The sequence below is a fragment of the Haemorhous mexicanus genome, chromosome 5, assembly GCF_027477595.1.
Source record: "Haemorhous mexicanus isolate bHaeMex1 chromosome 5, bHaeMex1.pri, whole genome shotgun sequence".
Lineage (NCBI taxonomy): Eukaryota > Metazoa > Chordata > Aves > Passeriformes > Fringillidae > Haemorhous > Haemorhous mexicanus.
In genome coordinates this window covers 75,303,731-75,323,742 of record NC_082345.1, presented here as the reverse complement: position 1 = coordinate 75,323,742, position 20,012 = coordinate 75,303,731, and the positions used below count along the sequence as shown (strand labels likewise).

General features: G+C 60.9%; 4 protein-coding genes across 4 annotated transcripts; 1 reads left to right on the top strand and 3 right to left on the bottom strand.

Annotated features, from left to right (window-relative positions):
* The first annotated feature begins 7 nt into the window (after positions 1-7).
* Positions 8-8,559, top strand: ARSA (arylsulfatase A). The gene is made up of 8 exons (XM_059847639.1): positions 8-364; positions 999-1,239; positions 2,492-2,710; positions 3,722-3,891; positions 4,492-4,616; positions 5,723-5,850; positions 6,919-7,021; positions 7,130-8,559. Exons 1-8 carry the CDS (start codon positions 120-122, stop codon positions 7,471-7,473), a joined length of 1,575 nt encoding a protein of 524 aa, XP_059703622.1. The 5' UTR covers positions 8-119; the 3' UTR covers positions 7,474-8,559.
* A 270-nt stretch (positions 8,560-8,829) lies between these two features.
* Positions 8,830-12,123, bottom strand: LOC132328191 (acrosin-like). The gene is made up of 5 exons (XM_059847947.1): positions 12,053-12,123; positions 11,712-11,939; positions 10,419-10,684; positions 10,101-10,246; positions 8,830-9,432 (listed from the first exon to the last, which is right to left on the bottom strand). The coding sequence occupies exons 1-5, from the start codon at positions 12,121-12,123 to the stop codon at positions 8,830-8,832; spliced, it is 1,314 nt and encodes a 437-aa protein (XP_059703930.1).
* Positions 12,124-14,275: 2,152 nt separating this feature from the next.
* Positions 14,276-16,305, bottom strand: LOC132328138 (acrosin-like). The gene is made up of 5 exons (XM_059847905.1): positions 16,235-16,305; positions 15,858-16,121; positions 15,444-15,709; positions 15,090-15,235; positions 14,276-14,746 (listed from the first exon to the last, which is right to left on the bottom strand). Exons 1-5 carry the CDS (start codon positions 16,303-16,305, stop codon positions 14,276-14,278), a joined length of 1,218 nt encoding a protein of 405 aa, XP_059703888.1.
* An 807-nt stretch (positions 16,306-17,112) lies between these two features.
* On the bottom strand, positions 17,113-19,634 carry LOC132328137 (acrosin-like). The gene is made up of 5 exons (XM_059847903.1): positions 19,564-19,634; positions 19,185-19,448; positions 18,786-19,051; positions 18,468-18,613; positions 17,113-17,531 (listed from the first exon to the last, which is right to left on the bottom strand). Exons 1-5 carry the CDS (start codon positions 19,632-19,634, stop codon positions 17,148-17,150), a joined length of 1,131 nt encoding a protein of 376 aa, XP_059703886.1. The 3' UTR covers positions 17,113-17,147.
* Positions 19,635-20,012: the final 378 nt, after the last annotated feature.

Genomic DNA, 20,012 nt, shown 5'->3' with positions numbered 1-20,012 from the left:
CATGTGCATCACGTGATCGGCTGGGGCACTGCCGGCACCGCCCCGGGACCGCACGGGGACATCCCGGGACGGCACCGGGACAGCACCGGGACACGGGGGGACACCGCGAGGGCTGTGCCATGGGGCCGCAGGGCCGACACCGCCCCTGGCTGCTGATACTGCCGCTGCTGCTGCCGCTGCCGCCCGTGCGCGCCGCCGCCGCCCGGCCCAACTTCGTGCTGGTGCTGGCGGACGACCTGGGCTTCGGGGACCTGGGCAGCTACGGGCACCCCTCGTCCGCCACGCCGCACCTGGACCGGCTGGCGGCCCGCGGGCTGCGCTTCACCGACTTCTACAGCAGCGCCAGCGTCTGCAGCCCGTCCCGGTACGGACCCGCGGCGGGAACCGCACGGACGGGCGGGGATGGAGCTGGGGTGTCCCGGGATAAACGGGCGGGGATGGAGCTGGGGTGTCCCGGGATAAACGGGCGGGGATGGAGCTGGGGTGTCCCGGGATAAACGGGCGAGGATGGAGCTGGGGTGTCCCGGGATAAGCGGGTGGGGATGGAGCTGCGGGACCCGGGATAAATGGGTGGGGATGGAGCTGGGGTGTCCCGGGATAGACGGGCGGGGATGGAGCTGGGGTGTCCCGGGATAAACGGGCGGAGATGGAGCTGCGGGACCCGGGAAAGACAGAGGGATAAACCCACCGTGTTCCGGGATAAACGGGGGATCGTCAATCTGCGATGTCCTGGGATAGACGGGTGGTGATGAACCCGCCGCATCCCGGGATAAACCGGCACTGATCAACCTGCGGTGTCCCGGGACAGATGGAGGGACAAACCCACCGTGTCCCGGGACGGGCGGGCGGGCGGTGCTAACCCTGCGGTGTCCCGGGGAGAGACAGAGGGACAAACCCATCGTGTCCCGGGATAAACGGGCGGTGCTGTCCCCGCGGTGTCCCCGCTGTCCCCGCGGTGTCCCCGCCGTCCCGGTGACCGTGTCCGTGTCCCGCTCCAGGGCGGCGCTGCTGACCGGCCGGCTGCCGGTGCGCTCCGGGATCTACCCGGGCGTGTTCGAGCCGGGCTCGCGGGGCGGGCTCCCGCTGGCCGAGCTCACGGTGGCCGAGCTGCTCAAGGGGCGCGGCTACGCCACGGCCATGGTGGGCAAGTGGCACCTGGGCTTCGGGCAGAACGGCTCCTTCCTGCCCGTGCACCAGGGCTTCGAGCACTTCCTGGGAGTGCCCTACTCCCATGACCAGGTGAGCCGGGCCGGGCCGGGCCGGGCGCGGGGCTGGGCTGGGCAAAGCCCCCGGGCAGCTGGCACGGCTCGGGATGGTGGGCTGAGCGACAACAGAGGCGGATAACACATTTGTAATATTTCATATTGATTAATTTGAAATTTTTAATTTAAAAAATTATTCCTTTGTCTATTTATTTAGATCGATGTTAACTATTTAAATAAATGAATAAAATATTGTATATAAAATATAAACATAAAATATAAATAATATGTAAAATAAAAACAAATGAATAAAATACTATAGATAAAATATAAATATAAAATATTTAAATATAAAATATTTAAATATAAAATATTTATATGATAAATATTTTATAATAAAATATTATAAATATTATCAAAATACACTTATTAAATATTATATAATACATTACATATTTTAAAGAATACATATGATATGTATTATATATTATATATATTGTATACTATTGAATATTACTAAATTATTATAATATAAATAAAATTTATTAAGTAAATAAATTTAATATTTAAATTTACTTATAAAATATTAAATAATATAATATAATATAATATAATATAATATAATATAATATAATATAATATAATATAATATAATATAATATAATATAATATATGCTTATATATTCTATATTATATTATTGATATATATTATAATACATATACTTATATAAATATACTTTTATATACTTATCTATATAATGTACTCATATAATATTAAGGAGATGTAACATTTAATGTTAAATAATATTTAATATTTATTAAATAAGGCACGGGTTTATGGAAAGGATCTCCTCCCTGGATGCACCTTGGGCAGCACCAGAGCCCAGCCAGGGCTGCCCCCAAGATGACCCAAAATGGCCCCAAAATGCACGAGCGCTCCCGGGGTCTCTCCCTGGGATCAGCTCTGCTCCATTTGCACCTTGCAGTTCATTGTCCCAGCCCAGCTTTAGCCCAGGCACTCCCACCCTGCTTGTTTTTCTCTCTCCAGCCCACGGGGTTTGTGCTCCTGGGCTGGGATTTGGCTCATTTGTCCTTGGTGCCCAGCTGGAGCAGGAATTGTTTTGTCTCCCTGCTCTGGGCACAGAGCTCAGCAGCACTGAATGTGAAGCTCAGTGTGGGAAATGAATTAGTAGATACTTGAGAAAAACAGAATTTAAAATCTCCGAATTAAAAAATCTTAACTTAACGAGCCCGGCCAGAGCCGGAGCCGAGCCCGCCGTGTTTTGCAGGGTCCCTGCCAGAACCTGACGTGCTTTCCCCCCGACACCAAGTGCTTCGGGACGTGCGACCAGGGCGTGGTGGCGGTGCCGCTGCTCTGGAACCAGAGCATCGTGCAGCAGCCGCTCTCCTTCCCCGAGCTGGGGCCGCTCTACCGCCGCTTCTGCCGCGAGTTCATCGCCCGCTGCGCCCGGCAGCGCCAGCCCTTCCTGCTCTACTACGCGTCCCACGTGGGGAGGGGGCATGGCCGGGACCCGGGTGGGGCTGGGGGGAGCGGGGAGGGGACAGGGGACGGGGGGAAGGGGAGAGAGGGGAAGGGGAGAGGGGAAAGGGAAAAGGGGAAAGGGGAAGGGGAAAGGGGAAGGGAAAGGGGAAAGGGGGAAAGGGAAAAGGGGCAGGGAAAAAGGGGAAAGGAAAAGGGGAAGGGGAAAGGGAAAAGGGGAAAGGAAAAGGGAAAAGGGGAAAGGGGAAAAGGAAAAAGGGAAAGGGGAAAGGAAAAGGGGGGAAGGGAAGGTTTGGGAAGGTTTGGGAAGGGAAGGGAAGGTTTGGGAAGGTTTGGGAAGGGAAGGGAAGGGAAGGGAAGGGAAGGGAAGGGAAGGGAAGGGAAGGGAAGGGAAGGGAAGGGAAGGGAAGGGAAGGGAAGGGAAGGGAAGGGAAGGGAAGGGAAGGGAAGGGAAGGGAAGGGAAGGGAAGGGAAGGGAAGGGAAGGGAAGGGAAGGGAAAAAAGAAAAAAGAGGGGAAGGGAAGGGAAAAGAGAAGGAGAGGGAAGAGGGGAAGGGAAGAGAAAAGGGAAAAGGGGGAAAGGAAGGGCAAAGGGGGAAGGGAAGGGCAAAGGGGGAAGGGAAGGGGAAAGGGAAAAGGAAAGGGGAAAGGCAAGGAGAGGGGAAAGGGGGAAGGGAAGGGAAAAGGGAAAACAAAAAAGAAGGGAAGAGAAAAGGGAAAAGGGAAGGGAGCCCGAGTCCCATGGCGAGAACAGGGCAGCATCTCCCCTCCTGCCACCCCAAAATCTGCTCCTGGATGAGCTGGGCTTGCTATTCCCGATCCTATCGGGGTGGTGCTTCCAGGCTGCTGCTTCCTGCAGCTTTCCCCTCTTCCCTGCGCCATCCCCAGGGAAAACTTCCCACCCCGGAGCTCCCCGTGGTGCCACCGCTGGGGACTGGGGGACAAAGCTGCTCGCGGCTGGTGGCTGTTGTCACCTCGCCCCGGGGGGCCGGCTGATGCGGTGCCCTGTCCCCTCCCAGCACACGCACTACCCGCAGTTTGCCAGCCGGGAGTTCGCGGGCACCACGCGCCGGGGACCCTTCGGGGACGCCCTGGCCGAGTTCGATGGCTCCGTGGGACAGCTGCTGCAGGCCCTGCGGGACAACGGCCTGGAGAACGACACGCTGGTGTTCGTCACCTCTGACAACGGGTGAGGCGCTGGCCGTGCCGCGTGTCACCCCGGGCTGCTGCCCGGGAGGGGACGCGGGGTGTGAGCTCGGTGTTCTGGGACAGAAACATCCCGGGGGGTGGGCCAGCAGTGTGACACCCGCAGATGTCACTCAGGGTTTGTGCTGGCAGTGTGACACCCCCAAATGTCCCCGGGGTTGTGCCAGGTGTGTGACAGCCCCAGATGTCCCCCAGGGATTTGGTACAGCAATGTGACACCCTCAGATGTCCCCAGGGCTTGAGACACCAGTGTGACACCCCCAAATGTGCCCCAGGGGTTGGGCCAGCAGTGTGACACCCCCAAATGTCCCCAGGGGTTTGGTACACCAATGTGTCACTCCCACATGTCCCCCAGGGTTGGGACAGCAGTGTGACACCCCCAAATGTGCCCCAGGGGTTGGACCAGGTGTGTGACACCCCCAGATGTCCCCAGGGGTTTGGTACACCAGTGTGACCCCTCCAAAGTCCCCCAGCTCTCTCTGTGAGGTGACACCGCTGTGGGGTGCCCCTCTCGGGTGTGTCACAGCCCCCGAGGGTGGCAGAGCCCCTGTGGCACCTGGTGGCAGCGCGTCCTTGTCCCCAGCCCCTCCACCCTGCGCATGGCGCGCGGGGGCAGCGCCGGCCACCTCCGGTGTGGCAAGGGCACCACCTACGAGGGCGGCATGAGGGAGCCGGCACTGGCATACTGGCCGGGCAGGATCGCGCCAGGTGAGCCGGGACAGAGCGGGACAGACCCGGGACAGACTGGGACAGACCTGGGACAGAGCTGGGACAGAGCTGGGACAGACGGGACAGAGGTAGGACAGACCGGGACAGACCAGGACAGACCGGGACAGAGCTGGGACAGAGCTGGGACAGAGGTAGGACAGACCAGGACAGACCGGGATAGACCGGGACAGACCAGGACAGAGCTGGGACAGACTGGGACAGACCGGGGTAGACTGGGTCAGACCGGGACAGACGGGACAGACCGGGACAGACCTGGGACAGACCCGGACAGAGCTGGGATAGATGGGACAGACAGGGACAGAGCTGGGACAGAGCTGGGACAGACCGGGATAGACCGGGCCAGACTGGGACAGACCGGGACAGACTGTGACAGACCAGGACAGACCAGGACAGACTGGGACAGAGCTGGAACAGAGCTGGGACAAACCAGGACAGAGCTGGGACAGACAGGGACAGAGCTGGGACAGAGCTGGGACAGACCGGGACAGACTGGGACAGACAGGACAGACTGGGACAGACCGGGACAGAGCTGGGACAGAGCTGGGACAGAGCTGGGACAGAGGTAGGACAGACCAGGACAGACCGGGATAGACCGGGACAGACCAGGACAGAGCTGGGACAGACTGGGACAGACCCGGGTCAGAGCAGGGACAGAGCTGGGACAGACCGGGATAGACTGGGTCAGACCGGGACAGACGGGACAGACCGGGACAGACCTGGGACAGACCCGGACAGAGCTGGGATAGATGGGACAGACAGGGACAGAGCTGGGACAGAGCTGGGACAGACCGGGATAGACCGGGCCAGACTGGGACAGACCCGGGACAGACTGTGACAGACCGGGACAGACTGTGACAGACCGGGACAGACCAGGACAGACTGGGACAGAGCTGGAACAGAGCTGGGACAGACCGGGACAGAGCTGGGACAGACAGGGACAGAGCTGGGACAGACCGGGACAGACTGGGACAGACAGGACAGACTGGGACAGACCGGGACAGAGCTGGGACAGACCAGGACAGACCGGGACAGACCGGGTCAGAGCGGGTCAGACTGGCCCAGCGGGGTGACGCATGCCCGCGCAGGGGTGACCCACGAGCTGGCCAGCACGCTGGACATCCTGCCCACGCTGGGCGCCCTGGCTGGCGCTGCCCTGCCCAGGGTGGACCTGGACGGCTTCGACCTGAGCCCGCTGCTCTTCGGGGAGGGGAAGGTGAGTCCTGCCGGGAGGGACGTGGGCTGGGGGTTGGTTTAGACCTATTTAGGGTCATTTACATTCGTTTATTTAAATTGGAAATAATAATAATAATAATAATAATAATAATAATAATAATAATAATAATAATAATAACTCAATTTTTTCATGCAGAAAAGGTAATTTTTGTTAATTTATTTTAAATCTATTATAATAGTTATAATTGATTATAATGATTATAATATAATTGATTATCAATTAACAAATACAATAATATATTATTTAATACTATTTTTATACAATTTTATAATATTTTTAAATGTATTCTACACTATATTTTATTATATTCTTATAATATCTTTTATGATTTGTTTTATAGTATCTTTTATAATGAAAAAATAATATAATATAATATAATATAATATAATATAATATAATATAATATAATATAATATAATATAATATAATATAATATAATATAATATAATATAATATATTAATATATTAATATAATTAATTTAATGATATAATTAATATAGTTAATATATTATATTATATTAATATATTAACATAATATATTAAGATAGTAATGTATGAATAATATTATATTATATTATATTATATTATATTATATTATATTATATTATATTATATTATATTATATTATATTATATTATATTATATTATATTATATTATATTATATTATATTATATTATATTATATTATATTATATTATATTATATTATATTATATACCATAACATAATGCAATATAATGCAATATAATATAATACAAAATACCATAACCTGGAGGAGCAGGAGCAGCTGGGCCTGGGGCAGACCCATGGCTGGCGGCTCCGTGCCCGCTCCCAGCCCCATCCCCGCGGTGGGGCCAGGGGCTCCGGGGGTCCCGGGGGAGCCGGGTCCCTGCCGGGGGTCCCGGGGGTGCCGGGTCCCTGCCGGGCTCCGGGGGTGCCGGGGGAGCCGGGTCCCTGCCGGGCTCCGGGGGTCCCGGGGGTGCCGGGTCCCTGCCGGGTCTCCGGGTGCTCCGGTGCTCCGTGGCCGCGCTGACGCCGCCGTCCGCAGAGCCCCCGCCGGGCCGTGTTCTTCTTCCCGCCGGCCCCCGACCCCCTGCACGGCCCCTTCGCCGTCCGCCTGGGCAAGTACAAGGCGCACTACTACACCCAAGGTCAGCGCTTGCATTTGGGGCGGTTTTTTGGCATTTGGGATTTTGGGGTGAGCTCCGTCTGCGCGGGGCTCCGGGAGCACGGTGTGAGCTCAGCCGCGGGTGGCTCAGGTTCCTTCCACAGCGACACCACCCCGGACCAGGCGTGCCACGGGCTGACCCCGCTGACCCCGCACCTGCCCCCGCTGCTCTTCGACCTGGAGGCGGATCCCGGCGAGAACTACGACCTGCTGCAGGGCCAGCCGGGCCCCGAGGCGCTGCAGGCGCTCAAGGACATCACCCTGCAGAAGGTGCTGCTGGAGCAGCGCCTGCGCTTCGGGGACAGCCAGATGAGGAAGGGCCGGGACCCCTCGCTGCAGCCCTGCTGCAACCCCGGCTGCAGCCCCAAACCCTCCTGCTGCCGCTGCTCCCCAGAGCTGGGACACCCCAAAGGCTCCTGGCCCCCTCCCCAGTAACCCAGCTCGGCCTCGGGGCTGCCCCACGGCCTGGGGACCCCTGGGGCTCGTGGGGAGCTGGGGTGGGACACGGAGACCCCAAACGAGCAGGGCCTCGTGCTCCAGGTGGGATGTTCCAGGGGAGGCCTTGGGCAGGATCCAGATCCGTTCCAGGATCCTGACCCGTTCCAGGGGAGGCCTTGGGCAGGATCCAGACCCGTTCCAGAATCCTGACCCATTCCAGGGGAGGCTTTGGCAGGATCCAGACCCGTTCCAGAATCCTGACGCATTCCCGGGGAGGCCTTGGGCAAGATCCAGACTCCTTGCAGGATCCAGACCCATTCCAGGATCCTGACCCATTCCAGGATCCTTCTCCAGACACTCCAGTGCCTTCCCCGGAGCCAGGACAGCTCCTGGGAGCCAGGATCCCTCTGGAGCAGGGGGGATGTCCCAGATCCAGGGATCCCAGCTGGTACTGAGGGCACAGGAGGAGCAGTGGGATGGGTCCTGGTAGCCTCAGAGACACGAGCTGGGGACAGAGGGGACAGCCCTGGGTGGCAGCAGCAGCAGCTCGGGGTGGCACTTCCAGCACCTCACAGGACCCCGGGATGGCAGCTCCAGCTGTCCCCATTGCTGTCCCTCTCAAGGACTTTTCCCGGGACTGGCACACCTGAGGCTCTGCTGGGAACCTGGGCTGGAGAAGTTTCTCCCTCTCTCCATCCTCCCCTCCCCTCCCTGGCTGTCCCTCCTCTCTCCCAAACCAGACCCAACCCCGCCCTTTTCCCCCAAATTGTCCCATCCTTGTTTTCCCAGGAGGCTGAACTGGGCAGAAAATGTGGATAATGGGTGTGGGATTTGGGGAATAATTTTTGGCAGGAGCTGGGAGTGGGGCATGGCCAGGAGCCCCGGGCAGTGACACTGGCAGTGTGTCCCCTCTCACTTCCACACACAAGGGCATTACTTCCAGGGTAAAGCGTGGTAGGGTGTTGTCACAGGATTTCCATGTAAATCACTTTGTCTTGCACCTTCTCTAATTAATATTGCTGCAAATAATTGTTTGATTCCTTATCTCATGGCTGCGTGCAGTAAATTGTTTTTAACCCCTCATCTTTGCCTTTTGTGGAAGGGGCAGGAGCGTGGGATTGGTTTTAGGATCACTACACAGGAGAATTCCATCCCTAAACCCCCACCAGGGGCAAACACAACTTTAATTCAAGGATTAAATCAACAGGAGGATCTGTGGGGCGGGCTCGGGGCAGGAAGGTGGGCAGGGCACAGCAGCCCTGGGCTCCGGGGCTGGGTTGGGCCCGCCGCCATGGCCCCGCCTGGGGCTGCTGGAGACCCTCTGCAGCCAGAACTGGACCTGCTGCCCTCCCCTCACCCTGTCCTGTGCTTCAGGAGCTCCAGCACCTCCTGCAGCTTCCTGAGGAATCGTTTCAGGGTGTGTTTTGGGAAGGAAATGTCCATGTCCTGTTCCGGCTCCGGTTCTGGCTCCGGTTCTGGTTCAGGTTCTGGCTCCGGTTCTGGCTCCGGTTCTGGCTCAGGTTCTGGTGGCACCAGTACCGGTGCCACCGGATTTGGTGGCACTGGTTTTGTTGTCACCGGTTTTGGTGTCACCGGTTTTGTTGTCACCGGTTTTGGTGTCACCGGTTTTGGTGTCACCGGTTCTGGTGGCACCAGTACTGGTGGCACTGGGTTTGGTGTCACCGGTTTTGGTGTCACCGGTTCTGGTGGCAACAGTTCTGGTGGTGCCAGTGGCGGCAGTCCTGTAGGCTCCGGCGAGTTCAGGGGGGCCTTTGGTGCCCGTGCCGGCTCTGTGGGGCTGGCGTGGGCACGGATCCAGGCGTGGAAGTGCTGGGTGGAGGTGAAGATGCCCGGCCGCCTGGCCCGGGCACAGCCCCTGCCCCAGCTGGCCAGCCCCACCAGCCAGAAGTTCTCCTGAACGTTGTCCTTGCAGACCAGGGGACCCCCGATGTCCCCCTGTGCCAGGAGAGCACGGTCAGGGGCTGTGCCAGGGTTGGATCCTCTCTCCCAGCCCCTGCCCGAGCCACATTCCCAGCCCTGCGGAGTTCCCTCACTGGGAACAGGACGGGGCTGGCTCAGGGCGGGCTCTGCCCCAGCCCTGCACAGGGGCAGGGAATGGCAGCTCAGGGATACCCACACCTGGGGCTGCAGGGAGCACTGGGTGGGCTCTGTGGGCACAGTGCCAGCCTTGGGGACAAGGGGACACTGGGCAGGGACACGGGGATGGGCAAGGGACACCCGTCAGTGCTGGGGACACGGGGCTGGGAGGGCACCGGGCCAGGCCCAGACGGGGCCCGGCCATGGTTGGGGCCTGGCTGGTTCTGAGGGTTCCACAGGGCCCAGGGTGGCTCAGGGTCCCTGTGCTGGCTCTGGGGGTTCCACAGGGCCCAGGGGGGCTCAGGGTCCCTGTGCTGGTTCTGGGGGTTCCATGGGGCCATGCTGGGCTCAGGGTCCCTGTGCTGGCTCTGGGGGTTCCATGGGGCCCAGGGTGGCTCAGGGTCCCTGTGCTGGCTCTGGGGGTTCCATGGGGCCATGCTGGGCTCAGGGTCCCTGTGCTGGCTCTGGGGGTTCCACGAGGCCATGCTGGGCTCAGGGTCCCTGTCCCAGCCCGGGCCCAGCCCCACCTGGCAGGTGTCGATGCCGCCCCGCGGGTACCCCGCGCACAGGTCCTGGGGGTGCACGGCCCCCCCGTACCAGCGGCTGCTGTTGCACAGCTGGACGTCGATGAGCCGCACCTTGGCCTCCTGCAGCACCAGGCGTGGGCTGGGGGCTGCGGGCACAGAGGGCACTGAGCGGCGGCCCCCGAGCAGAGCCCCGCGCTCGGGGCCGAGCCCCCGGGCCGGGCCCGGGCCGTGCCCCCGCCGAGCCCCCGGCCCGCCGCGACCCTGCCCGGGGCCGCGTGCCCGCGGCTGGGCCCGGGCCTGCCCCGGGCGGGCACTGACCGCTGTCCGGGGTGTTCCTCCAGCCCGCGATGTAGCAGGTTTTCAGCGCGGACACCGCCAGGGAGCGGTCGGGCACGCAGCCCAGCTGGATGTAGTCGCTGCACTCCACGGGCTGGTCCAGCTCCAGCAGGGCGATGTTGTTCCGAGCCGTGACCGGGTCATAGCCGTGGTGCTTCAGGAGCCGCTTGATCTGGAACACCTCGGCTGCAGGGCCGGGCTGGGCCAGATCCGTGGCTCCAACCACCACCTTCCACTGGAGGACATTCCTGGACACCATCGAGTGACAGAGAGCAGTGACAGCAGTGACAGGGCTGGCACAGCCCAGCCGCTCCCAGCCCTCTGCTTCCCACAGCAGGGAATGGATACAGCAAGGGAGCAGCCCATGGTGGTGCAGCCTGGGCACCTGGCCCTGCAGTGGGGACATCCCTAACAATTCTAAGGGAACATCCCTGATCCTTCCAAGGGGACATCTGTGCTGTGGGGACACCCCTGTCCCTGCTGGGGTCACATACCCCTGTCCCTGCTGGGGTCACACCCCTGTCCCTGCTGTGGGCACATCCCTGTCCCTGCTGGGGTCCCACTCCTGTCCCTGCTGGGGTCCCACCTCTGTCCCTGCTGGGGTCACACTCCTGTCCCTGCTGGGGGCACAGCCCTGTCCCTGCTGGGGTCCCCCCGCTGTCCCTGCTGTGGGCACAGCCCTGTCCCTGCTGTGGGCACAGCCCTGTCCCTGCTGGGGTCACACTCCTGTCCCTGCTGTGGTCACACTCCTGTCCCTGCTGGGGTCACAGCCCTGTCCCTGCTGGGGTCACATCCCTGTCCCTGCTGGGGTCCCACCCCTGTCCCTGCTGGGGTCACATCCCTGTCCCTGCTGGGGTCCCACCCCTGTCCCTGCTGGGGTCACATCCCTGTCCCTGCTGGGGTCCCACCCCTGTCCCTGCTGGGGTCACATCCCTGTCCCTGCTGGGGTCCCACCCCTGTCCCTGCTGGGGTCACATCCCTGTCCCTGCTGTGGGCACAGCCCTGTCCCTGCTGTGGGCACATCCCTGTCCCTGCTAGGGTCACACTCCTGTCCCTGCTGGGGTCCCACCCCTGTCCCTGCTGGGGTCCAACCCCTGTCCCTGCTGTGGTCACACCCCTGTCCCTGCTGGGGTCCCACCCCTGTCCCTGCTGGGGTCACACCCCTGTCCCTGCTGGGGTCACACTCCTGTCCCTGCTGGGGTCACACTCCTGTCCCTGCTGGGGTCCCACCCCTGTCCCTGCTGGGGTCCCACCCCTGTCCCTGCTCCCCCTTACCCGGCCCCGACGAAGCAGCTGGCGGCTGTGAGGACCCAGCGGTGGCTGATGAGTGCCCCCGCGCACATGTGCCACGTGCCGTTCTCCAGGGTGACCTGGATGCTGGCGATGCCAGGCCAGGCCCCGGGGTTGACATCGAGGGTGGTGTCCTTGGCAGAATGCGAGGTTCCGTACTCGGGAATCGCCGAGGTCTCGTTCAAAACCATGGGCCAGAGCCCGCAGGTGCCTCTGGAAGCACACAGCCATCACTGCCCTGCTCGGGGACAGCAGGGACAGGGACCCCGAGGGGCTCCTCTGGGCCAGGGAACCCCCGAGTGTCCCCGAGCCCCCGGGTCACTGACCTGCAGGTGTCCCAGGTGCCCCCCACGGGCCCAGCCAGGGCCAGCAGGACGAGCAGCCACAGCAAAGCCATCGGTGCCAGCGCAGGTGGCAGAGCCAGCGCAGAGCTGTCACCTCTGGTGACACCCACGGCCCTGGCGCTGTCCACGGTGCCACCAGGGCGGGGTGATGTCACAGAGGGGCCGGTTCCATGTGCAGGGCACGGCGGCCTCGGGTGGGGGGAGGGCAGCACAGAGCTGTGAACCCGGGCATGGTTTGGGCTGAAGGGACCTTCGGGATCCCTCTGGAGCAGGGGGAATGTCCCAGATCCAGGGATCCCAGCTGGGACCGAGGGCACAGCAGGAGCAGTGGGATGAGGGCCCAGGGACATGAGCTGGGGACAGAGGGGACAGCCCTGGGTGGCAGCAGCAGCAGCTCAGGGTGGCACTTCCAGCCCCTCCACAGGACCCCTGGATGGCAGCTCCAGCTGTCCCCACTGCTGTCCCTCTCAAGGACTTTTCCCGGGACTGGCACGCCTGAGGCTCTGCTGGGAACCTGGGCTGGAGAAGTTTCTCCCTCTGCCCACCTCCAGGCTGTGCTGGCTTGGAGTGAAACCCCCAGGAGGAATTCACCCCACACACCAGGCAGGGGGTTTGGAAGTCAGGGTAGAAATTTGAAGGGAAAAATCCAATAAATGCATGGAATACAGAAAAATTGGCTTCAAACCACGCAGTCAGAGCACAACGGACACCCCGTGGGTGGCACAGTCAGGACCAGCAGTGGTGGCAGCACTGTTGAAGTGGCCCTGTTGGTCTGGTCCTCCTCCAGGGGTCCAGTGGTGGTGGTTGAGTCCCAAATCCCCAAACCTTGGGATTTCATCCCCTAAAATCCAGGCAGGAATGTCCAGTGGTTGGGTTGTGTCCCAAATCCCCAAACCTTGGGATTTCATCCCCTAAAATCCAGGCAGGAATGTCCAGTGGTTGGGTTGTGTCCCAAATTCCCAAACCTTGGGATGTCATCCCCTAAAATCCAGGCAGGAATGTCCAGTGGCAGTGGTTGTGTCTCAAATCCCCAAACCTTGGGATATCATCCCCTAAAATCCAGGCAGGAATGTCCAGTGGTTGTGTCTCAAATCCCCAAACCTTGGGATATCATCCCCTAAAATCCAGGCAGGAATGTCCAGTGGTTGGGTTGTGTCCCAAATCCCCAAACCTTGGGATTTCATCCCCTAAAATCCAGGCAGGAATGTCAAGTGGTTGGGTTGTGTCCCAAATCCCCAAACCTTGGGATGTCATCCCCTAAAGTCCAGGCAGGAATGTCCAGTGGTTGTGTCCCAAATCCCCAAACCTTGGGATGTCATCCCCTAAAATCCAGGCAGGAATGTCCAGTGGCAGTGGTTGAGTCCCAAATCCCCAAACCTTGGGAAGTCATCCCCTAAAATCCAGGCAGGAATGTCCAGTGGTTGTGTCCTAAATCCCCAAACCTTGGGATGACATCCCCTAAAGTCCAGGCAAGAATGTCCAGTGGTTGTGTCCCAGATCCCCAAACCTTGGGATGACATCCCCTAAGATCCAGGCAGGAATGTCCAGTGGCAGTGGTAGTGTCCCAAATCCCCAAACCTTGGGATGTCATCCCCTAAAGTCCAGGCAGGAATGTCCAGTGGTTGTGTCCCAAATCCCCAAACCTTGGGATGTCATCCCCTAAAATCCAGGCAGGAATGTCCAGTACCTCCCCCAGGATGAGGAGTTCCACAACGGGGCGATGGAGCCCCGTGAGTTATAGGGCATTTCTGGGCTCCCTGGAGGTTGTTGTGCTGGCCCTCGAGTTCCTGGTGGCCCATGAGCAGGGGTGACCCCTCAGGGTGGGCGTTTTGACCCTGTCCCAGCCATCCCAGGAGCTCCTCAGAAGGTGCTGGAGGTGGTGGAGAACCAGGCTCATCCTCCCCTCCCTCCCTCCCTGGCCGCCCCTCATCCCCCCCAAACCAGGAGCCAATCCCACCCTTTTTTCCCCGGGATTGTCCCACCCTTGTGGTGAGCAGAAGATTGAACTGGAGTGAAAATGAGGATAATTGGGAACAACTCTATTTCAAGAACAAACTGAAGTTTATCAGCAGGGTGGGTGGAGGGGGGATAATGAGCAGGACAGAGCAGGTCTGGGCACCGGGGGTGGCTTTGGCAGAGCTGTGGCTCCAGCAGGGAATGGCTGTGATCCCCCACAGCCAGAACTGGATCTGCTCCCTCTCCTCCTCAGTCCAGTTTGTCCCGCAGGAACTCCAGGAACTCCTGCAGGTTCGTGAAGAACCTCAGCAGGATGGCTTTTGGGAATGAAATTGTTATAAACTTCGGCAGTGGTGGTGCTGGTTCTGGTTCTTCTTCCTCTTCTTCTTCTGGTTCTGGTATGGGTTCCGGTTCTGGTATCGGTACCGGTATTGGCACCGGTTGTGGTTCTGATTCTGGTTCAGGTTCTGGTTCTGGTTCCACTTCTGGTAGCTCTTCCTCAATGGTGGGGGTGGGTGGCTCCGGCTCGGGCGGAGGAGCCTCCGTTGGCGGTGGGACCAATCCCATCTGCACCTGGATCCAGGTGTGGAACTGCTGGGTGGACGTGAACACCCCGGGCCGCTTGTCACCAGCGCAGCCCTTGCCCCAGCTGGCCAGCCCCACCAGCCAGAAGTAGTCACCGGTGTTGTCCTTGCAGACCAGGGGACCCCCGATGTCCCCCTGCGACAGGAGAGAGGGGTCAGGGGCTGCGCCACGGTCACAGCCACACCTCAGGGTTATGGGGACACTGGATGGGATTTGGGAACAAGGGGACACTAGGACAGGGACCTACAGATGGGGAGTGGCAGCCCTGGGACACAGGACAGGGATCCGTGGATGGGAAAGGGAAGGGCCACCCAGGGATAAAGGACAGGGTGATGCCATGCTGGGCTCAGGGTCCCTGTGCTGGCTCTGGGGGGTTCCATGGGGCCATGCTGGGCTCAGGGTCCCTGTGCTGGCTCTGGGGGTTCCATGGGGCCATGCTGGGCTCAGGGTCCCTGTCCCAGCCCGGGCCCAGCCCCACCTGGCAGGTGTCGATGCCGCCCCGCGGGTACCCCGCGCACAGGTCCTGGGGGTGCACGGCCCCCCCGTACCAGCGGCTGCTGTTGCACAGCTGGACGTCGATGAGCCGCACCTTGGCCTCCTGCAGCACCAGCCCTGGGGTCGGGGCTGGGGGCACAGAGGGCACTGAGTACCTGGCACCTCCCTGGGCAGAGCCCCTGGCCCAGGGCCGGGCTGTGCCCCTGTCCCTCCGTGTCCCTGCCCAGGGCTCCTGGCACAGAGGGCCTGGCTCCCGCAGCTTTGGCCGCTGCCCTGGGCCAGTCCTGCTGTGTCCCTGTTGTCCCTAACTTGTCCCCAGCCCCAGGCGGGCACTGACCATTCTCTGGGATGGCTCTCCAGCCTGCAACATAGCAGGTTTTCAGCTCGGGCACCTCCAGGGAGCTGTCGGGCACGCAGCCCAGCTGGATGTAGTCGCTGCACTCCACGGGCCGGTCCAGCTCCAGCAGGGCAATGTTGTTGCCCCCCGAGTCGTCGTTGTAGTCCTGGTGCTTCAGGACCCTCCTGATGTGGCGACGCTGGGCCTCGGGGCCGGGCTGGCTCAGATCCGTGGCCCCGATCAGCACCTTCCATGCAGAGGTGTCCCTGGGGAGCAGGAGATGGAGGAAGAACTGATGGAACAGAGCCAGGGACTGCGGCAGCACCGCTCCCTTCCTGCTCGGGGCACCTCCCTGCGCTGCGGGGACATCCCTGTCCCTCCTGTGGGGACACCCCTGTCCCTGCTCCTCCTTACCTGGTGTTCATGAAGCAGCGTGCCACCGTGAGCACCCACTGGGGGTGGATGAGTGCCCCCGAGCACATGTGCCACGTGCCGTTATCCCAGGTGGTCTGGATGCTGACGATGCCAGGCCAGGTCCCCGAGGGGACACCAGGGCTGTCCACGTCCACAGCAGTGCCATCAGAAGATGACAAAGTTGTGTAGTCATGGTCTGTGGGGTTGTAGTCCCGAACCAGCGAGTTGTGGTCAAACGCCAAGGGCCGGAGCCCGCAGGTGCCTCTGGAAGCACACAGCCATCACTGCCCTGCTCGGGGACAGCAGGGACAGGGACCCCGAGGGGCTCCTCTGGGCCAGGGAACCCCCGAGTGTCCCCAAGCCCCCGGGTCACTGACCTGCAGGTGTCCCAGGTGCCCCCCACGGGCCCGGCCAGGGCCAGCAGGACGAGCAGCCACAGCAAAGCCATCGGTGCCAGCGCAGGTGGCAGAGCCAGAGCAGAGCTGTCACCTCTGGTGACACCCACGGCCCTGGCGCTGTCCACGGTGCCACCAGGGCGGGGTGATGTCACAGAGGGGCCGGTTCCATGTGCGGGGCACGGCGGCCTCGGGTGGGGGGAGGGCAGCACAGAGCTGTGAACCCGGGCATGGTTTGGGCTGAAGGGACCTTCGGGATCCCTCTGGAGCAGGGGGAATGTCCCAGATCCAGGGATCCCAGCTGGGACCGAGGGCACAGCAGGAGCAGTGGGATGGGTCCCGGCAGCCTCAGAGACATGAGCTGGGGACAGAGGGGACTCCCATGGATGGCGGTGGCAGCAGCAGCAGCTCGGGGACAGCAGGGACAGGGACCCTTCCAGCACCACACAGGACCCTGGGATGGTAGCTCCAGCTGTCCCCATTGCTGTCCCTCTCAAGGACTTTTCCTGGGGCACACCTGAGGCTCTGCTGGGAACCTGGGCTGGAGAAGTTTCTCCCTCTCCCAACCTCCAGACCCATCCTCCCCTCCCCTCCCTCTTCCCCTCCCTGGTTCTCCCTCCTCTCCCCCAAACCAGACCCAATTCCACCTTTCCCCCCAGATTGTCCCATCCTTGTTTTTCCCAGGAAACTGAACTGGACACCGAGGCTAACTGGGAACAGGAACAACTGTAATTGAAGCACAAACTGGATTCACCATCGGGGTGGGCGCAGGGGTCAGCGTGGGCAGGGCACAGCAGCCCTGGGCACCGGGGCTGGGTTGGCCCCACAGCCACGGCCCCGGCTGGGGCTGCTGGAGATCCTCTGCAGCCAGAACTGGACCTGCTGCCCCTCCTGATCAACGCAATTTGTCCCTCAGGAACTCCAGGAACTTCTGCAGACTCTCGAAGAATTTCAGCAGGATGGATTTCGGGAATGAAACCGTGATGAAGTCCTCCGATTCCGGCTTTGGTGTGGTCTCAATGACAGTCAGGGTCAGGGGCGGGGTAGGGGACATCAATGGGGCGGGGGCTGGGGTCAGGGGGAGCTCTGCCGGTGTGGGGCTTGGGTCTGCTGGGACCATTCCCATCTGGACTTGGATCCATCCTCGGAAGTGCTGGGTGGAGGCGAACACTCCGGGTCGTTTCTCTCCGACGCAGCCCTTGCCCCAGCTGGCCAGGCCCACCAGCCAGAAGTAGTCACCAAGGTGGTCCTTGCAGACCAGGGGACCCCCGATGTCCCCCTGCGACAGGAGAGAGGGGTCAGGGGCTGCTCCAGGGTCACAGCCATACCTCGGGGTTGTGGGGACAGTGGAACAGGGATGCATGGATGGAGAGTGGCAGCCCTGGGACATGGGATGGGGATCCATGGATGGGAAAGGGAACAGGAGCCCCAGGACAGGGACAGGGACAGGGACAGGGACACTGGGATGGGAACATGGAATGGGGACAGGGTTGGGAAAGGGGACAGGAGCCCCTGGACAGGGACAGGGACACGGGGATGGGGACAGGCGGGGAGCAGTGACAGGGGTAGAACCGGGGCTGGCCCAGCCTGGGCTGGGCCTGAGGGGATTCAGTGGTGGAAGGGGAACGGAAGGGCAGCAGGGAGGCACAGGAGAAGGATCTGGGGATCAGGGAAGGGCAGGGCAGCACTGGGACGTGGCACAGGACAGGGACACGGGGATGGGCAAGGGACACCCGTCAGTGCTGGGGACACGGGGCTGGGAGGGCACCGGGCCTGGCCCAGACGGGGCCCGGCCATGGCTGGGGCCTGGCTGGTTCTGAGGGTTCCATGGGGCCCAGGGTGGCTCAGGGTCCCTGTGCTGGCTCTGGGGGTTCCATGGGGCCCAGGGTGACTCAGGGTCCCTGTGCTGGCTCTGGGGGTTCCACGGGGCCCAGGGGGGCTCAGGGTCCCTGTGCTGGCTCTGGGGGTTCCATGGGGCCATGCTGGGCTCAGGGTCCCTGTGCTGGCTCTGGGGGTTCCACAGGGCCCAGGGGGGCTCAGGGTCCCTGTGCTGGCTCTGGGGGTTCCATGGGGCCATGCTGGGCTCAGGGTCCCTGTGCTGGCTCTGGGGGTTCCATGGGGCCCAGGGGGGCTCAGGGTCCCTGTGCTGGCTCTGGGGGTTCCATGGGGCCATGCTGGGCTCAGGGTCCCTGTCCCAGCCCGGGCCCAGCCCCACCTGGCAGGTGTCGATGCCGCCCCGCGGGTACCCCGCGCACAGGTCCTGGGGGTGCACGGCCCCCCCGTACCAGCGGCTGCTGTTGCACAGCTGGACGTCGATGAGCCGCACCTTGGCCTCCTGCAGCACCAGGCGTGGGCTGGGGGCTGCGGGCACAGAGGGCACTGAGCGGCGGCCCCCGGGCAGAGCCCCGCGCTCGGGGCCGAGCCCCCGGGCCGGGCCCGGGCCGTGCCCCCGCCGAGCCCCCGGCCCGCCGCGACCCTGCCCGGGGCCGCGTGCCCGCGGCTGGGCCCGGGCCTGCCCCGGGCGGGCACTGACCGCTGTCCGGGGTGTTCCTCCAGCCCGCGATGTAGCAGGTTTTCAGCTCGGACACCGCCAGGGAGCGGTCGGGCACGCAGCCCAGCTGGATGTAGTCGCTGCACTCCACGGGCTGGTCCAGCTCCAGCAGGGCGATGTTGTTCCGGGCCGTGCGGGGGTCGTAGTGCTGGTGCACCAGGAGCCGCTTGATGCGTCTCACTGCAGCCTCGGGGCCGGGCTGGGCCACGTCCGTGGTCCCCATCACCACCTTGTAAATGGAGATGTCCCTGGGGGGCAGGAGATGCACAGAGGGGTGACAAGGAGCAGGGCCATGGGATGTGGCAGCCCATGTGGCACACCCTGCTGTGGGGACATCCCTGCCCCTCCCGTGGGGACACTCCAGTCCCTGCTCGTCCTTACCCAGCCCTGGCGAAGCACTGTGCCACCGTGAGCACCCACTGGGGGCTGATGAGGGCCCCCGAGCACATGTGCCACGTGCCATTCTCCAGGGTGGCCTGGACGCTGACAATACCAGGCCAGGCCCCTGAGGGGACACCGGGGCTGTCCTCGCTCACGGCAGTGCCATCAGAAGAGCCCAAGGCTGCGTAGTCACCGTCAGGGTGGTCGTAGTTGGCAGACACAGAGCTGTGGTCATACGCCAAGGGCCGGAGCCCGCAGGTGCCTCTGGAAGCACAAAGCCATCACTGCCCTGCTCGGGGACAGCAGGGACAGGGACCCCGAGGGGCTCCTCTGGGCCAGGGAACCCCCGAGTGTCCCCGAGTGTCCCCGGGTCACTGACCTGCAGGTGTCCCAGGTGCCCCCCACGGGCTCGGCCAGGGCCAGCAGGACGAGCAGCCACAGCAAAGCCATCGGTGCCAGTGCAGGTGGCAGAGCCAGAGCAGAGCTGTCACCTCCGGTGCCAACGGACCGAAATGATGTCACAGAGCGCTGGAACCTTGGAACGGTGCGGGTGGCAGGGACCGTAACGACGGTGGCAGGTGCCACTCGTGGCAGGGCAGGGCCACCTCCCGCCGTGCCCGCGGAGCCCGGCCGGCCCCGGGCTGGTGGCGCCTCGAGGTGGAGCCCAGAGATCGATGCTCCCATAAATAATTAACCCTTAGGGCTCTCGGTGCTTCATCAGATGCCATTTATGATGACTAATCACAGTCCAGATTTGTTTGCCTTGGCGGTAACCTCGCTGTAGCATCACGGTGTTAATTGCCACTAATATTACTCCAATTTTTATTA

What these genes read in the sequence shown, in the direction of transcription:
- ARSA (XM_059847639.1), top strand. Translation starts at nt 120, where the DNA reads ATGGGGCCGCAGGGCCGACACCGCCCCTGGCTGCTGATACTGCCGCTG. An exon ending in TGCTCTACTACGCGTCCCAC is followed by an intron (nt 2,711 to 3,721) that starts GTGGGGAGGGGG and finishes GTCCCCTCCCAG; the next exon opens with CACACGCACTACCCGCAGTT. An exon ending in GCCGGGCAGGATCGCGCCAG is followed by an intron (nt 4,617 to 5,722) that starts GTGAGCCGGGAC and finishes ATGCCCGCGCAG; the next exon opens with GGGTGACCCACGAGCTGGCC.
- LOC132328191 (XM_059847947.1), bottom strand. Translation starts at nt 12,123, where the DNA reads ATGGCTTTGCTGTGGCTGCTCGTCCTGCTGGCCCTGGCTGGGCCCGTG. An exon ending in GGCACCTGGGACACCTGCAG is followed by an intron (nt 11,940 to 12,052) that starts GTCAGTGACCCG and finishes GTGTGCTTCCAG; the next exon opens with AGGCACCTGCGGGCTCTGGC. An exon ending in GAGGAACACCCCGGACAGCG is followed by an intron (nt 10,247 to 10,418) that starts GTCAGTGCCCGC and finishes CTGTGCCCGCAG; the next exon opens with CCCCCAGCCCACGCCTGGTG.
- LOC132328138 (XM_059847905.1), bottom strand. Translation starts at nt 16,305, where the DNA reads ATGGCTTTGCTGTGGCTGCTCGTCCTGCTGGCCCTGGCCGGGCCCGTG. An exon ending in CGCTGCTTCATGAACACCAG is followed by an intron (nt 15,710 to 15,857) that starts GTAAGGAGGAGC and finishes CCTGCTCCCCAG; the next exon opens with GGACACCTCTGCATGGAAGG. An exon ending in GCGGCATCGACACCTGCCAG is followed by an intron (nt 14,747 to 15,089) that starts GTGGGGCTGGGC and finishes CTCCTGTCGCAG; the next exon opens with GGGGACATCGGGGGTCCCCT.
- LOC132328137 (XM_059847903.1), bottom strand. Translation starts at nt 19,634, where the DNA reads ATGGCTTTGCTGTGGCTGCTCGTCCTGCTGGCCCTGGCCGAGCCCGTG. An exon ending in GGCACCTGGGACACCTGCAG is followed by an intron (nt 19,449 to 19,563) that starts GTCAGTGACCCG and finishes TTGTGCTTCCAG; the next exon opens with AGGCACCTGCGGGCTCCGGC. An exon ending in GAGGAACACCCCGGACAGCG is followed by an intron (nt 18,614 to 18,785) that starts GTCAGTGCCCGC and finishes CTGTGCCCGCAG; the next exon opens with CCCCCAGCCCACGCCTGGTG.